The 18,889-nt window shown below is 39.0% G+C and overlaps 1 protein-coding gene across 1 annotated transcript in view; it reads left to right on the top strand.

Moving 5' to 3' along the window:
- The window catches only part of LOC137792818 (potassium voltage-gated channel subfamily KQT member 5-like), an 83,712-nt gene that overhangs the window by 43,374 nt on the left and 21,449 nt on the right, over positions 1–18,889 (top strand). Inside the window, exons 2-3 of the mRNA XM_068588571.1 lie at positions 16,692–16,782; positions 17,511–17,637. Of these exons, the coding sequence (XP_068444672.1) occupies positions 16,692–16,782; positions 17,511–17,637 (218 nt within the window). The remainder of the gene's footprint in view (positions 1–16,691; positions 16,783–17,510; positions 17,638–18,889) is intronic.

The raw sequence follows: 18,889 nt of genomic DNA, 5'->3' as shown, positions 1-18,889 counted from the left end.
ATATATATATATATATATATATATATATATATATATATATATATATATATATATATATATATATATATATATATATATATATATATATATATATATATATATATATATATATATATATATGTACACACACACACACACACACACACACACATACAAAAGGGATGCTAATTTAGATATATGTATATAATTTTAAAGATGTATTATGGTTAGTTCTTATGTCACTCTAGCCAAACAGCCAAACAAGTATCATGGTGTTGACATAGCAGCTACGACTCTGAATCCAATATGACGTCAGAAGCGGCAGGTATCCAGGTTTTTTGGCCGCGTTTGTATATTATGGGAGGAAATGGAGACGTGTCGTCCATTTAAACATACAGTCTATGGTCTGGTGCAGTAGTTGAGAGTAATGCTGGCAACTTTCACTCACTCTCCAGCCTTGAGTTTGTTTTCAGCCTGGTAATTTGATAATGAGATTGTAAGGCAATGGCTTCCAGATGTAAACTCTCCTGCACATGTACTGGAGTGTGAAGTAGTTGAGCTGCCACAGGCCCAAGCCAATGGGCCACCTGTTAGATACAGGTGCTTCAACGCTTGCTGTTGTAAAAAGGTCAATAAAAAGAAAAAGGAGGTTAACAGCTAAACTGGGATGAAGATAAAAATTGATTTTTAACATGAATGACGCAAGAGAAAATAATGTTGAACTAAAGACTTGCTAGATACAATTCTAATTTAAAAATGAGGATGTTTAAACAGCATGAAGGGTTGTTTGTGTCCGCATTCTGGTTTTGGGGGAAATCTATATGCATCTTGAAATAAAACAGCATGTGCAGAGGTTACAAAAACTTTGCATGCGTAATATTTGCTTGAAGTTGCACCCGCGGACATACAGTACACTCATATACACACACAAACATATCGGCCCACGGCCAATCAGTGGGAGAAATAAACATAGTAAGCGGTCTTCAGACAAAACCAAATCTTTGCTGTTGTGAATTAGTGTTATAAACTGCTGCGAGGAAACATCATCCATTTGTTCTATCCACTTTATTATTATCATTGCTGCTGGCTTTGCACGAACGTACAACTTTATTGCTCTGTGTTTGCTGAAAGCTATCGTTACTAATTGTTTTATTCACAAACAGAGTTTTTTTGTATCACTGATACCTCTACAAGGGAAATTGAAGACAAGAATTCTGTATGTGCCTTTTGTGCCTGTTGCATTACTGGCCATCCAGACGTGGGGGAAAAGGCTTATTATCCCTATTGTTATTCGGCAAATATGTCTATTAGTGAACATTGTTGTCAAATGACTGCTTTGAAACTGAGATACTGGCTGAATGGATGTCTGCTTCTTGATTTAAGGTCAATGATGCAGGAGATGGAAACGATAATTGTCATTGTCACAGAGACAAAGAATTGCAGGCCATTCTGTATCACTGAATGTCATTTTTAAATATAGTATTCAGCGCTAAGCTGAGCAGCCTTGGTCATTTGTTTTCACTGGCATTGTTGATTTCCTCTCTGTTGCTGCATCTTCCCGAATACTGATTGTAATACATTTATCTAGACTAGAGTCTGCGTCCTCTTCGTACTTTTTGCCTTCTTTGCTTGTCTTTTATTTTTGTTTAAAAGCTTCACTGAGGTTTTGTAAGACCAAGCACTGTGTTCAGCTTCAAGGATAATAAGAGACCAAATTGACCAGACAAAACAAATATTCACGAACATCTCCAATTTAGCTGCACAATTATTCAAATATGAATTGCAATCGTGGTTTTTGGCTTCACACAATTACATAAACATGATCGACTGTGATATTGATGTTTAAAGTGCATGCTCCCCTTACAGCAAACTCTGCTGCGTATCAAATCAAGCTCTTCCTAAACTTACAGCCAGACACCAGGAGGCGATCGAGCTGACCTGCTGCTGCACGTACAACATTAAAGCGGAAGCAGTGCTTTGTTAATGATATATTTGGTAAAACATATTGGTATGAATTAATTTTGCTTTGCAGGAGATGCATTGTGAATAAGGATAAGTGAAAATGCTATAAAAATATTTTGTCTCGAAAATCAATGAATGAAAGTGACAATCGTTATCTAATAATTGATCAAAATGTTGTGCAGCCTGACAACTCACTGTGGACAGAGAAACGAGCAAAAGTAACACTAAAGATGCTCCCAAAAATAATCATACCGACATTTGTTTTAGCACATGTGACATGTATTCGGACGAAATACAGCTGACTGGTAACCTTTTTGTTGCTACTTTGTCCTTTTTTATTTAATTTACAGCTAATTTTTGGGACTGATGAATTCGTCCCATTGTCATTTTAAATGGGCGCAAATGTGGTTGTGAGATGCAGTTGATGTTGTACACTTAACAATGACACTTTATGTTAATTTGTCCCCCATCTGTATCTCTTCTGCTAAGGACTCAAATGATAGAAGGTGAAAACGGCTGCCTTCTCAAAGAGGGTTCATCTCTGCAGAGCCTCTGAAGATCCTCTAAAGCCAGAGGATAGTCTACTTTGCCAACTGAAGGGATTGGGGACCTTTGCTGAAGAAGCTTTAGCCTAGATTTTCTGTCTACGGTAGAGTGCAACATATGCACAATCCTGGTAGCCACTGAAAAACATATATCTCATATTGCTGCTTTACTTCTCTGACTTAAATCTCTTTGGTCCCATGGTTAAAGTCAATTGCTTGAAAACATTCTTTGTCAAATTTACCTGCGCTTGACTTTCCCCTCCTACCAGTGTGTCTTTGTGGCTCCTGGTTTCTAGTCTTAGATTCGGTGTTTTATAGACATTTTATCAACATATCAATTTTACGAAGAATTTTCAATGCCTAGCTATAGCAGCTGTCAAAGCCAGGAACATCCGCACCTTCAGATTTTTGTCTGTTAAAAATACTGTATCTATGCCTGCCAAAATTAACCATTTAAAAATGGTTAATTTGGTTCCATTGGCTTTGATTATTCAAATTATTTTAAAATATTCAGCTCCCTTTTGTGTGTGTGTGTGTGTGTGTGTGTGTGTGTGTGTGTGTGTGTGTGTGTGTGTGTGTGTGTTTGTGTTCAAGTTCAAGGGAGAAAAGCTTTGCTCAGCTTTTGGGGGTTCGATTACTTCTCACTGACGTGAAACATCCAGCCGGAGCTCGCTCAATTGTGATACGATTAGTTAATTGGGTGAAGATGTGGAAAGTGAATTATGTGTGTATCTCATGCTACGCCACTAATGGATGGAAAATACCTCCATCTCCAACCTCATCCTTCCCACACCCTTTAACCAGAAAATGTCTCATAATTTCCAACTTGTACATTCTAAAGTGAATAGATTTAGCATCTCTGATTTATATCATCTTTCCATTTGGCTTCCATTTGTCTCCGATCATGGCCACGACCTGAGCCCGGTTGTAATTTACAGTGAGGTTGTTATCGTTACTGTAACATAAACAGCCATCCGGCTCCCGTATTTATACGTTTTATCTTCCTGACTTTGTGCATGCCCCTCATTTGACGCTGAAGCCTGGCTATTGTAAACCAATCTTACACCAGAAAATGTCTTGCTGTGTCTTTCCTGTCACTCCAAAATATCGGAATGCCTTTTTATCTGCTTCTTGATTTCTGTTTTGGATTTGTGATTTCTGTGGCTCAAAGTTAAAATTACCATGAACAGAAAAGTCAACAGTTTTTCCAGAAAACCGTGAGCGTGATTATATGGAACGTCAATTATTGTTTTCCCAAAAACGGAGCCGCTCTCTCAGTCGCACGCATTGGTCTGAAGCGTACCCACTCTGTTAAAAACGGCGTAACAAATCCTTTTAACAGAGACACTGAACACCCGCCAAAGAATGTGCTGTTCACCACTCTGCGACTGAACAGGAAGTGTACTGCTTTTCCACAGGACTCCGCAGAAAATCATTTCCCCATGAGTGATGGCATGCAATCAGGTGCATGTGTTTTCTTGGTCTTAATATCTGCTGTCAGTGGAGCCAAAGAGATCAGTGGAGCAGCGTCAGGAATGAGTTTGACTGCTGAAAACCACGTTACGTGTTGTTGTGAGAAAATAGACCTCTTTTAACAATGTCTTCCCGCCACCTTTTGTGCGGTGATGAGGCTGGAGGTTAGTGACGGCAGGGAGGTATGCATCAGCCACTGAGACTACGCTGTCATCGCTTCACTGCAGCCTCACCCCTCTTTGTTTTCTCTGTCTATTCATCTTTTTCAGATGTTGTTTGTTGTAATTGCTTTTATTCAAAATTGCATTCATCTTTATGAACCAAGAGCAAAGGGATGAAATAGGGGCTGGGTCTCATCTCATCATTTTGCGACATAATAATATAGAAACCCAGCCTGATATTATAGCTCGGTGCTGAATGCGCTTTACAAAGCCATTGTGTAGATGTCTTTCTTCCTAAAGTGAATTAAAATGAAAGAGCCTACGCATACAGTTTACAAGGACCCACACAATGTAATGAAATGATGAAAGAACTACAGTACAGTATATAGAAAACACTCCCGAGTTCCTCATTGGGAGCATTGTTCAGTAATTGTGTTTTATCATGAAGCTAAATATAAAAGAAAAGTAAATGTTCGCAGTGACATAATTTGTAGTTTCCAACCACTCCCTTAATAGACGCTGCATGTCTGTGATACAACGTTTGGTTGACTTAGCATGTGCAGTTCTTTGTTGTAGGAAGGGATGAAAATGTAAAACACAATTTAGCTAATTGTTCTCCTGTTGACAAGAAAACAAGTGAAAGGCAAAAGTTGAAGCCATGTCGGTTTGTCTTTGGCCAGCACAGCTGCAATGGACGTTGTGTGTTTTTTTTCAGCAGCACTCTATGTACTTATGTTCCTTGTGTACCGACACCTTCAAGTAGTTTGCTCAGCAGTGCTGTGCCTACAGTCAGTGCAGCCTCACAGACTTTAGTTGTAGACTGTTGGTCATGTTTGTATGCACAGAGCAGCATCATTGCAGGTGGCACTGTCCAATTTTCCAGCATCACTTTACACCTGAACTAACTCAATTTACAGCTGCAAGACAATTCAGTTCAGTTCTTTTTTTTAAATGAAGTACTTTGGACATTATTTCTGTTATGCATTTAATTTTTTAATCCAATCCTTATTTTATTTGAAATGAAAGATTATTGATTTATTATTCGAGTATGTGTTATTTATCATTCATCTAGTTTAATTTGAAGTCTAACAATACATATTAATGAGATATCGCTCAATTTAACATTGCATATTTGAAATAGCAGTCAGTAGTTGACTACATACAGGTGTTAATACAAGTGTTGAGATGTGTCAGACCTTTGCGTGAGGAAATCTGTTTACATGGGTCTGCAGACAGGCTGGTTTGTTTTCCATGTTTCACACCAACTGGATCAGGGATACATGCCTGCTTCTGTGAGACTGTTCATAACATCCTATGTTACACCACAATCTCAGATGAGATAACAACTGGGTGATGTTTTTTGTCACAGTTTTTCTCAAATGGAGGAAAAAACACTGAATCCTGATTATGTGAATGGCTTTTATACAAAATGTGGTAAAAGTAACAAAATGTTGAACTTTTTCCAGATATGTTAATCATTTGCAGGAAAAATCTAAGAACAAAACTTATTTAATTTATACAAATGTGCTAATTAACATTCAAATAATATCTGGTTTATTGCAACTGCCGTTAAAGACACGGACACTCAATCATTTACCTTTTTTGATCAGATATCTGCTAAGAAATAATGAAGGTCTCATCACATACAGTAGTTCTGCTTGTATCCCTCTGCATTTTGATATATCCTATCAATGTTGGGCTTATGGCTTCTCTGTAAAGTCTTTATTGCTCCCCTGCTGGTCGTTTGTCATTGTCATGTCATCCAGAAGGTAATTCATCACAGCATTATCACAATTTTAATGATTCTACTCCCAGTCTACCACTGAAGAACTACATGTAATTTAAGTGGTAGTATTTCTCTGAAACAGGTTTAAACAGCTGAAATATGTTTTATTTCTGGCCAGGTCAGGAGACATTATATCATAAGACATGTGCAAGACAAATGTCAGACGTTTGAATCAGAAATGGGGAAAACTTTTCCCCCCTTCTGTGCCTTCTTGACTCCATTATCATTCCATCATGATAATTATCCATCTATTTTAACCCTACTTTCAATTCCTGCTTCTCTGATGGTCGTTTTGTCTTCAACCCCATCGGCTGTACTGCCTTCTTTTTTTGCCTGCTTTGATTTATTGCTTGCGGTATTCTGCTCCACTGGGAAACACTGGTGTGTTTGGCCTTGTAAATGAATCTTGAGACTTTCACAGACAATCACAGCTTGCCTTCAAGCTGTTTTTTTCCTCGCCTTACCGACTTGTTTATGCTCAGAAACTGTACGACCGGTACTGTGGGTATTTAATGCCATTATGGTTATGTAAATTCATTCAATTTGTATGCATTGTCGTGTGTTTTTCTTGCAAAGCAGAGATGCACCGATTTGGTGAAATCTTTCAAAAAGTACATGTCATGCATGTGTGTGGCTTTGACGTTACTGTCTGTACCGCTGTGTGCCATGCAGTGGCGGCCCAGAAATATGAGACTGAAAGACTGGAAATGAGCGCCCGATCAGTCTCATATTTCTAAAGCAGACCACTTGTGACATGATCAATCAGTGCATCGCAGCCAGTAACAGTGTATGTTTAAGTGAGGATATACGTTTTTGAAATTGACTAAATAACTTGGCAACTATTAGGTTAGAGAAGATTTAAAGTTTTGAAGTTGAAAACAAAAGTTTGTCATTTGTAAATTGCGATCATTTTAGGTTCATTGAAGTGATGCTTTAAAGAGAGATTTATTGTGGCAAACCAAATTGATTATATTCTAATGCCACCAAAGGAAAATAACAAAACAGAGGAGCTGAAGATTTAAAAGTAAAGATTGATTGAAAAGCTGTTGTCACAACGTATATCTGAATTTGATTAATAATTCAGCTCTAGAACAGCAGCTCAGCCCATTTTAATGATTTCAGCCATCAGCCCCATCCTTCGTTATCACCCAATTTTAGACTGCATGGAGATGGATGATTGAAGTCAGCCCATCGACTGGCCCACTCCTGCACTGTTGATTAATGGGGTCCTTGCTATTTTGAGGTCACAGGGGTTTGCCTGAGCGGATATCACAGTGAATGAATGTGCTGCACCGCACTTGGCTCTGCTGCTCTTCTCCACATTCAAATGAAAGTAATGTGTGTGGTGGTTCACCCTTTAAAGAGTGCTTTTTGATTTAGTTTAAAGCCATGAAGTTTTAAACACAGGGTCAATTTGTCTTTACTATGGCCTTCACTCTAGCGTTGAGCAGTTCTGGTGAACCTGTTGATCTAAACTCTGCTGACCTTTTCAGATCCTTGTTTTCCGCTGCAGCCCAGCTGAATGAATTGAAGCCTCTAACTTAGTTTTTTTTTCTCCCTTTGCTGATTCATCTTTCACACATGCAGTAGTACTTATCTATGAATCTGACCTTTTGGGGGAGGTGGCTGTCCACACCACAGGGGAGCGTGGCTGTGGTGGTTCAAGGTGCCGTTGGCCTAAGTGCTCTCTGGGCAGGTGATACCTTTATGTCTCACATAAAGGCATTAGTTTTCCAAACTCTATAGAGTGAGTTCAGGACGCAGCTTCACTTCCTCTCCCATGTGCTTCTCTTATTATGGTGTGACAATGAGAGCTCTGTTTGTCTCTGCCACACCCCGACCTCGGTGAGTCTCTGTCTGGGTGCCTCATTATCCCATCACCTGGCACCATTTATACTTGTTTGTAGAGAGTGAGAGTGGAGGTAGAAGTGGAGCTCTAAGGTCCAAGTATTGACCCGTCACTGGCTGGCAAAAGTAGACCATTTTCTTCGATGTTGATCAATAGAGAGAGTCGCTGAGAAATGGGTCGCTACTAGACTAAGCACATGAGATTGTACAAGGAAGTCACTGTGGACACTTTCAATTGTGAAATAGGATCAATGAGCTTGCAAATGACACGGATTAATTCCTGAGACAGATTGCTTTGGATAATATCCTCTCCTATAACAGGGATAATATGAGCGGTGTGTGTGATATTTTCATAAAGTGTGACTTAAAGGGCCCTTTTATCTTGAGTCTAGTCTTAATTGGCAACAGATTTTCTTGATAATAATGAATGGTCAATCAGGTGCAGAGCATTTGTTTACACGCAGTGAGACAGTAGCTAGGTGTCCATCATAATGTATGTCTTGCAAACACTGGCTAACATTTTGTGAAATGATGCAAAAAACAATGGGGAAGAAAGCTTGTTTAAATCCACTACCGTCAGTTACTATGTTGGTTGATGGATATAAGTAGAAGTTGGCGTCAGTTTTCCAATAAAAAAGAACTACTATAACATAGAATAATATAAAAGATGATTAAACTAAAACAGTTGAACCTTTTAAAAGGTTGAGGAGCAATGAGGAAACGTGTGGAATTTAACGTCATATGCTTCATGTACGACATAGTTTATTTGCTTCATCTGTTTACATTGCACTTTGTATTTTATAGATACACCAACTTTTAAACCTCGGTCAAGCATACGAACTTTCTTTTGCGATAGTTCAAGTTATCTTTTTGAATTTTGGACGTTACCCCTCAAAAATTATTTAAGCACAAATTGAAACTATGCATAAAAGGTGGATGGACACGCACATAATGAGACAAAGTGACAACACCATTGACATACAACAACTGTGGCTTGTTGGTACCACTTTGGCCTTAATAATTACATCAGTTTCAGCATGTTGCCAAACACTGTTCCAAGATGCTGCCCATCAAGTACCAAACATCTCTGTTTCAGTCCAGCACATCTCTGTGCATGAAATATTCAGTGATTTGGAGATGCCAAGTTACCAGATGCGGGTCTGTCTGGTAGGAGCGAGGTCTGTGACTGAAATGTGTTCTGGTCCAGATGTGAAAGTGTGTCTCTTTTGAAGTGTCTCTAAACAACTTTACATCACATGTTAGTTTTGTAAAGACTGAAGTTTGAACCGTCAACATTACAGTAAAGTGATCAGACATTAGTTTGGCAAATGAAGAGATATTTTGATATTTGATTGTGTAAGCCGTCTATCATGCAAAAATGACAAACACGTGCTGGCTCTACTTTCTTAAGCAGTTTTTTACTTTTGAAGATGTCCCTTCTGACTCTGGGAACTTGTAAGGCATCTTGATATTTCATGGACTCAACAATTAATTGAAAAAATAATAATAATAACAGTTTGAGAGAACTTTTAAACTGTATATTCTTCTAACAAATATTGCATTTGAATTTACCACTTGCTACTTTTCTAATAGTTGTGGTCTCCTGTAATTTAAACTTACCGTATGTAATTCCTGCCGCTAGGGGCCACTCAATAAAAACAATTGTATAAAACGAGCTTTCATCCCGTTGTAAAGTAGCTTGGGACCATAAAAGTTCTTCATTGATAAAAAATCACTATTGCCCAGTGTGTTACGGGCATAAATCACGTTCACCGATGAGCTAATCTTTGATTTAATGTATTTGTAAATGAGAACTCTGAGCTGCACTTATAATCAAGATAATGAAATTAAAATGAGGTTATGTTGTCTTATTGTTATCTTAGTGGCTGGCATGAGCCACTTGTAACATATTGTAGTAAGCTGGATAGATATTCAAATATAATATAAATAAATTATTACAAATGCCAACATTGTTGCTTCTCTGTAACTCTATACATATTATACCTTTCAAATAAAATGCACTTCATCAGAAATGTATTGTGTCATGAACAGTGAAAACCCACACAATCAGGGTCTGGCTCATTTGCATCAAGTCAGAATTGTTCACTTCCTCCCCTTCACTTTCCATTACAAGTCCTCCTACAGCTCTGCTGATGGAGTTTTAATTTGCACAGCCTCTTTATGAGCCTCGACATGAGAGAACAGGACATATTAAACTAGAGTGAAGCTGCTTTACGGGTTTGCACACTTGTGGTTTTATCCAGATGTTCTTTTCTACCAAGCGTGTTAAAAGCCCTTAACTTTCCATTATACACTTATAGCAGTTTTTTTGAGATTTTTTTCTTTTACTGTGTTCAAATGACGAGTGTGAGATAGCTGTGCCCTGTGGGTGGTCTGTGTAGCTTTATTACTCACACTCGGTTTTTGTAGTAGAACATCAATCCACAGCAGAGGATTGTGTGCGTGTCCTTAGACAGGCTCCTCTTGTTTTCCTCTTGCGTTTCTTATTTGTGAGTGAAGTTGTAATATATCTACCCAGCTTCAAAGCTAAATCTATCTCCAGTGCTGCTGTGAGGGGGAAACATTACATGATGATGCACCCTGTCTCTCTGTTTTTGCATTAATGATCCTTTTTGGACTCAGTAGGAAATTAAACTGATTGAGTAATTGGTTATACAATATAACACAAACATGAACAACATTCGGGTAATTATTCAGATATTAAAGTTGGAGCGAAATCCACACCACAAAGCGTTCCACTGCATTTAGAAAGGGAATGTCTACAAGTGTAATATACACTGCCCGGCCAAAAAAAAAATTGCCACCAAAGAAAAGGTCACACACTCATATTTTGTTGGACCGCCTTTAGCTTTGATTACGGCACACACTCGCTGTGGCATTGTTTCCATAAACTTCTGCAATGTCACAAGATTTATTTCCATCCAGTGTTCCATTAATTTCTCACCGAGATCTTGTATTGATGACGGTAGAGTCTGACCGCTGCGCAAAGCCTTCTCCAGCACATCCCAAAGATTCTCTATGGGGTACTCCTTGTGTGAAAATGATGTCTCATGCTCCCTGAACCACTCTTTCACAATTTGAACCCGATGAATCCTGGCATTGTCATCTTGGAATATGCCCGTGCCATCAGGGAAGAAAAAATCCATTGATGGTATAACCTGGTCGTTGCTGAATCTAGACCTGACCAACTGTAGCAACCCCAGATCCTAGCACTGCCCCCACAGGCTTGTACAGTAGGCACTAGTAGTTAAATCCATGTTGACACTTTTTTTTTGGGGCAGGATACATTATGAGCTGAAAGAGAACAAAATACACAGAACACACTGTGTCCCTGTGTGTGTCTCCCAGGGACATCAGGACATGATGTGATCAGTGATATTTAAATGGTTTAAGCTTGCTGTTTGAAAGCAATCTCCGCTGGGCTTTTTGTCTTAACCTAAAGTACCACTTTAAGATACTTATCTTCTTGTCAGTAAGAGCACAAATAGAAATGTCACACTTCTTTAAATCAACTTTATTTTACTGCAAACCGAATCGTAAAACTTTTGAAAAATACCAAATAATAAAAATGAACTAATGATTGTGTATTTTCAGCCTCTGTAATTCCAGATGCCTCCTGTTATATTATTGATAAAGACTTGAATATCAGCCCGTACTGACTTCTCTGTACAGAGCAAAGCATCACATATTGGGGACGTTACGTTTAAATAAATAAAGAGGTTCCACTCCTGAAACTAGCACAATGTACACCTCTTGAACCTAGCATCACATTTTTTTCACATTTGATGAGGAGGAGGATGTAAGGGCACACATGATGCTGACAGGTACATCAAAAAAATGCAACTGCAAAATAGTTTCATTGACTCTGTTGAATATGCTCTGTACACAGAGGCAGTGTTTGCCACAAGAGCCTCTATCCACATTCTTAAGTAAGCTTATATTTTGCACTGTTAATCTGAATTCTAGAAACACATGAAGCTTGTGACGCCCTCAGGCAGAGTGAAGCACATTTCATCTCATTATCACAACCCAACTCTCCCTGTAGTTTCAGAACATGTCAGTGGAGGTCAACTTTGCCGTGTAGCGATACTGACAGCATTAGCTCGTGTTACGGATGTAATGGAAGTAGCAATGCTTAATTACTCCCAAAATGTGGAGTGTCATCGGTTCGGACTGCGCACATAAAACAGATCAACTTAAATGACGTGAAAAGGAAGTTCTGTGTTTACAAAGTAAGAGATGAGCAAATGTAATTTGAACTCCTGGCAATCAACAAGATGCTAGTTAGAGATGATGAATTATAGATGTGGAACATTTAAAATCTTCCATGTGTGTGTGGGTTATTCCTAATAAAACCGTATGCAGATCATTGTGCAATGCTTTCTGTTATGTGGATGCACAGTGCACCAACAAATTCCACAGAATATTTCCATTGCAGGCTGTTGCCAGTCTTAAAGAATCGGTGATATTCTTTTGAAATCTGTGCACAGTGGAAAGCTTCACACGCCAACCAATAAACCCAAAGGACTCTTCCTAAACACCTCACTGTATCAATAGTAGAATGTCATGAAAATCCTTGTTCTGAGTCCCTCTTTGAGCCAACTTTGCAAGTTCATTTGCACTTGTCTAATCCCCAAACACATTCTGCTCATTCTGCTTTCTCTTTCAATGCCTCTCGCAGACTGAGATGCATAACATCAGCGTCATAGGGAAGGAGAAACACAATACCCAACCCGACAGCTTGACAAAATACAAAGTGCATTTCTGGCTTCATCCTTTCAAAGAGCCAGGTGCATTATGGAAATTGTTCTATCTGAGCTTTACAGTCACACTCAGCACTGTGGCTTATAGCACGTAGCGGCGGATGCACAGAAAATATGCACATACATGCTGTCTTGCAGATTAAGTGTATTTGTGCTCAATGTGTGCGACTGCTGAAGGAGTGTAAAGACACCGATTATTATCACTTGTTTAAATACTGCTATTACATTCTAACAGTGTTTGACTCGTCTCTTAAATCCGGTCCTCCACCATGTAAGCCTCTGAAATATGCTGAGTACACTGAGAGGGCCTGCCGCTGTTTGAGACCAACACTTTGTCAAACAACATGACATGTAAAGAATGCTTTGAGAGATGAAATGCTTGAGCAACTGTGAAGGAAAGTAACCTCGCAGGGAAGGTCACCATGTCTGTGGGTCACAGTCATCGTAAAGGTAGGATATTTTACTCATTGGACTCAGGGATGACTTACGATGACCATGTTGCTTAATTGTAAAGAGAAAACAAATTACCTTCGAGATCATTTTGTCGAACTATTTGTAGGTGTGGGGCTGTGGCTTAGTGGTTAACATGCCCCACTTTCAATTAGATGATCAGTGGTTTGAACCCCACAAGAGAAAGACTCCTAACCCCTAATTGCTCCTCGTCGCTGTGTCGGCGTATAGAGCAAAGATGTGAGTCGCTTTGGATAAAGGCGTCAGCTAAATGTAATACTGTAATGTAGGAAATTAAGAAAAGCGTGCAAGTACACTGACCCCTTTACCAGTTAATCTCTAGCCTTTATCTAATGGATTTGCCTGAGACAAACTTTGTGTTCCTAACAGTAGTACATGCAAATTTTATGTAGTTTTTACATAACCTTGTACTGAGGGGCTGGGATGTGAGCTAAACGTTAAAGTCAGCATGCTAGAATGTTAATATTGTGCAGTTATAATGTTTATGCCATGTTCAGCATCTTAACATTTGCTAATTTTTGCTAAATAACAATACACACAAAGTACAGCTGAGGCTGATGAGACTGTCAGGTCTGATGATATTTGGTCATAAATCAAAGTATTAGACAAATTGGAAAAAGAAAAGATCAGAGGATTTATAACAAAATCTCTTTGGGTTTTGAACAGTTGATCAGACAACATCATCCAGGGATCTGAGAACTTTTACAGCGTTATTCATTCTAGTTAATTCAGTCAATGAGTCACCCCATTAAAGGGGTTTTCCAGCAATGTAGCATTGCACCTAAATAAAAGGGGTTGTTATAATGTTGCAACAGAGGCCAGTAAATCCTGATTATTAGTCACTAGTATGGGAAAAAAAAAAAACATAAATACAACTGATATTACAGGCTGAGTACTACTAACCAATGTTATTCTAAAATGTGTGTAAAGAATTTAACTAGGCAGGAAAAGGTTAAAGAGAAAGGATGCCATGCAGGAATGTGCTGCAGGTCGGATTGGAACGCTGGGATGTAATGATGTGTTTTGAATCCATGGCACAGCTCAGTTTAAATGACAGAGTTATAAGTCAAGACACCTAGGAGATAAACAGACATAGATAATTTAATATCTGCCTTCATATCAACATAATTAAAACACCACAGATGAGGACCGTAAAACCAAATGATAAATCAACAACCAACAGAGAATTTGGTTTCAGGACCATGGACAGCATCGGTCTACATGTCACGTAAGTGAGATCTTCCTCAGACCAATCAGATTCAATTTTGTAGCATTATTAAGCTATGATGAGTGCTCTGTGACCCAATTAACACGTAATGGTTGACACACTCTTTCTTTTAGTCTAGAGTTGCATGTACCTTTCTCAAACATGCGGCAGATTGAGAAACTGTAAACAACTTTAAATATTCTAATATGAAATAATATTAATAACTATCACTTATGTTTAACCATATCCCGCTTCCCAACACCCAGCTGGCCCTGCATCCGTACACAGTTACTATATATATACCTTTTTTTATCCACCAATCAAATTTGAAATGATGTTGTGTGATGACATTCTTCTCAAAACTAGAACCAATTTTACTAACAAATCTATTCAATAAATTCAAATATATTTTGTAATTCCTGAAAACTGAACTAGGGATAAGGTCTGCATCAATGGCACTTAATTGAAATGTTACAAAGCCTACATTAATTTGATTATGCAAATTATAGCAGCACTTACCCCCATTCAGGGGTTCTGTTTCAAAGTGAGTGGAGGGTGGAAGAGGTGATTGGATGAGTAGGTGGAAGGATTGATGTGTGTGTGTGTGTGTGTGTGTGTGTGTGTGTGTGTGTGTGCGTGTGTGTGCTTGTGTGCGTGTGCGCATAAACCATCTTAATTTTCTGCTGTGGCTGTTCGGAAGGTTAGGAGCGATCACTCTGCTGCAAGTGCGGCACAAGACACTCCAGAGATATTCTGCCACCTAAGAGCACAGGGAATGATGACAAGCAAGGCTGGCTAAGAACACTAGTTTGTGGGATTAATGAGTGAGTTTGGTTGAGAGCTTAATGAAGCTGTCAGGGTGTTTTTCAGTTATTCCCTACCCTCTTTTAAAGTAAATATATTCAAACTTGAAATACGAGTTTGGCTATGGATGGAGGGAGTTGATTGTCACTCTGTAATTTTCGGTCTGACAACCTTGTAAGTGCGAGAGGCGTAGGTGTGCCGGTGACAGGGAACTTTCTGTTCAGATGACAGCACCACAATGCTTGTCACTAGATGTTTTCCTCCAATCAAAATCACATTATTCAAATCTAGGAAATGTCAACAGAGTGAACCTCAAACTTTTGATACTTAATGCTTTTGCTTCATTACGAACCTCCAGACATATGAGAGAGCAAGAGGAGAACATACGGGTTGAGAAATAATGACATAACCATCCGAGTGGCTGTGGAAAATTTTCATTTCCAGAGAAGCTAAATCCATTTAGCTTCTCTGGATGTCAAAGAGGGCCTGACCGGGCCTGTACTGTAAGCTGTGGGACACTGACCCGCTCGGCACATGCCCCTTTCTAACACTGGATGAAATCCAAATTTTCAAATTGGAAAGAATTCCTTTAATTTCTTTAACGATGTAAGTTGAAACGGAAAAACAACAACAAAAAACTCAACCAAACTAATTTGCTCTGTTCAGTAAAAAATCATATCATGGTTTGGCTAAAAACAAGTACATTTGTTATGTTATTTAATTAAAATATCAAAATGAGCCAACATCGACTTTTCTTTTAACTCTATATGTTTTACCTTTGACAATGCAGTTTTGTTGTATGGAAACTTAGTTTTTAGGAGATCAGCCTGGCTCCTACTATTGTGACACTAGTTCCCCGGGAGTGAAGTTTTAAAGTCAGTTTTCCACATATTTAGATGCATAAAGGTTTGAGCTTAGCGAATGATCTGCAGTCTTAATTGTTAATGTATAATTGTACAAACGTGAAGCAGGACATGACATAAAAAAAACTGTGTCTGCTCTCCAAAAGCCTGCACAAAGCATGTCAACCGGTCTTTCTCCAGCAGGCTTAGGAGGAGATCTCAGATGATAAAACACAGATGTGCTCTCACTGTTTAGCATCAAGAGCCACCGGTACTCTAAAAACTATGCTGCTATTTCAGACAATGACGTGTTTTTGGAGGATCAATGTGATGGAAAAAAACATGTTACGGTTTCCTGGCGGTGGGACCACATTCGGAGTGTGGAAATGGTCGGATTCTGTTTGTTTTCCAATAGCCGCAGATTCACTGCTTGTTTCTTGCAAATCGCGTTACACAAACAAGCATGATTAACTTGATATCTCAGGAAATTGAATAATAGTCCGCCTCATGGTTCACTGCAGAGAGGAAATAGGTTCTATGATTGTGCTGCCAGGTTGTTCGTGTTCTGCTCTTACTCCAGTGCCAGAGTGGGTTCAAGAGTTTGTCGCAGAGGAAAATAAAGTGGACGATTCCACTTTGGTGCACTTTTCTTTGGTCAACAGCATATTTGTGACCAGTGAAAATTATGCTTTGGTATTTGAGATTTGATCTGCTGGTCGGTGCGGTTGTTTCAAAGACCTGACCATTGATGTCATCCTGAGAGATTCCAATTTTGTGCGTATGTTGTATTTACGATTCTTCCCTTTTGTTTTTCTGTTGCTCTGTTCAGGTTTGTCTTGGTCTTCAGCTGCCTTGTCCTCTCTGTATTCTCAACCATCCCAGCTCATCAGGACTTCTCCTCCTATTGTCTCCTCATTCTGGTAAGAAACTGGACAACCATCAACCAAAAGACAGTCACAGATTTTGCTGAAGCGTGCACTGCTACACCCAATAAAACCTCACCAATCCAGGTGAAATACCCAGTTTTTAGGGATTCCCAAGCAAGGAGATACATACTTTTTGTGATTTAACAGTTTACAGGGGCGATGTTGAATCTAGATTTTGAGAGCAGACCTAGAATTTAAGGTCAGTGCCTCCTTTGTTTAAGTGTCTGCCCTCAAACTGGAAAGTGCTAATAACACTAAGTGTAGTACAAAGTAACCCTCAGAAAGACAGTCAGACGGAACAAGCTGCTAGAGAGCATAAGAGCAGAGATGCTTTTGAAAAGACTCAAAAGCCTCCTACTGAAAGCAGAGAGATCAAGGACAAGGTCTGTTTTTTATTCAGTCGGTCATTTACTGCACATGATTGCAGCTGAGGCAGTAATTGTTATCTAATAGGAGCTCAATGTGTGCATTAACCAACATCCTGTCACAGTCATTATCAGACCCACTATTCCACACAACACCAGTCAACCTGGCATCTATTGTAATGATAAAAAAACATTGCATTAATGATATGTACAATAAGGTTTGATGGTGTATTTGTAATATACAATAACAAACAATGGTTAACATACAGTTTAAGGCCTGGAAAACCATATGAATATCTCTTGTTACCACCATCAACACACTGGCAAAACAACGACTATTTCTGTTTCTTTAAACAGGAGTTTGTGATGATTGTAGTGTTTGGGTTGGAGTACATCTTCCGTGTCTGGTCGTCAGGATGCTGCTGTCGCTACAGAGGATGGCAGGGACGACTCCGCTTTGCCAGGAAGCCTTTCTGCGTCATAGGTGAGTTGTTAGAGCTCAGCTTTCTGTTGAGTCTTTTTTAATAATCTCATCACCATCATCTTTTCCAGTTGAAGCGGCATTTCCTCTTCTTCATTGCTTCAACTTTCAGTTGCCTTTTATTTGCCCTCTATTGGACCTCAGTTGTACTCTTTGTGAATGCAGTCGGATGTTGGACGTAAGCACTCTTCCACTGCACGCTATACTGACCATAGTTTGCTTGTGTCATTTACAGTTGTGGTCAGAGCTCATAAGAGCAGAGAGCATTTACGTAATGAGGTCGCATTAACTGACTTTTATTCTTTCCACTGTTTAAACATGAATCTCTCTGTTCCTTCTTGGAAACTACACTGGGGAGCTTGAAGGAGGGGGACCACGGCTGGGAGGCAGGGTGATCTCCATAGTCACATGTTGTGATGAGTGCTGTAGTTTGCTCGCACTAAGGGAAGGAGAGCACAAACAAAAGGGTGAAAATAAAGTAAGAGACAGGCAGGAAGGCTGAGTGTGAAAGAGAGCATGAACAATTGAGACAATGGGATGAAGCAAGGAGTGAGTTGAACTCAGAAGACCTGAGTACTACGACTGTGGTAGTAGAGGACATGAGAATCAGTCAGTTTGTGGCTTTGACTTTTAGCTTTCTCTGAGTTCTTGCTTCCTTACAGAGAGAAATTTTGTAACTGTGAAATTATTAGTTAGATTATATATATATATATATATATATATATATATATATATATATATATATATATATATATATATATATATATATAAAAGAGTGATTTAAAGGGCTTCACATAAAATCATTAAAAGCAGATTTAAAAACAGTTTTGAAAACATTAAAACAGTCAAGAAAAAAGAAAATGAATAAGTGCAGTTTCAGAAAAAAAAATGCAGTAGTGAGATGCAGCGATTGAGTCTGGTCCAAACAGAAAAGTCTTCAACCTGGATTTAAAGGAGCTGAGGGTCTCAGCAGACCTGCAGCTTTCAGGAACCTTGTTCCAGATATGTGGAGCAGCAAAGCTGAACGCTGCCTCTCTGTGTGTTTAGTTCTGACTCTTGGAACAGAGTCAGAACAGAGGGAAGCTTGGGGAAATCTGTATGACACCTCTAATGAAAATCCATCGACGTGGGTGCTTGAGAGATTAGAGGGCCGAATTATTGTTAGTGCTTCCAACCGATTTATTTCTCATTATTTGTGCCTCTTCCTGCATTACACAATATGGCAATATGGTACAATATTTGAAACACATGAAGG

Source organism: Clinocottus analis, unplaced genomic scaffold, assembly GCF_023055335.1.
Source record: "Clinocottus analis isolate CAN_PGR_092001 unplaced genomic scaffold, fCliAna1.0.p SCAF_22, whole genome shotgun sequence".
Lineage (NCBI taxonomy): Eukaryota > Metazoa > Chordata > Actinopteri > Perciformes > Cottidae > Clinocottus > Clinocottus analis.
Note: the sequence above shows the minus strand (reverse complement) of the source record. Positions and strands in the feature narration are given on the sequence as shown.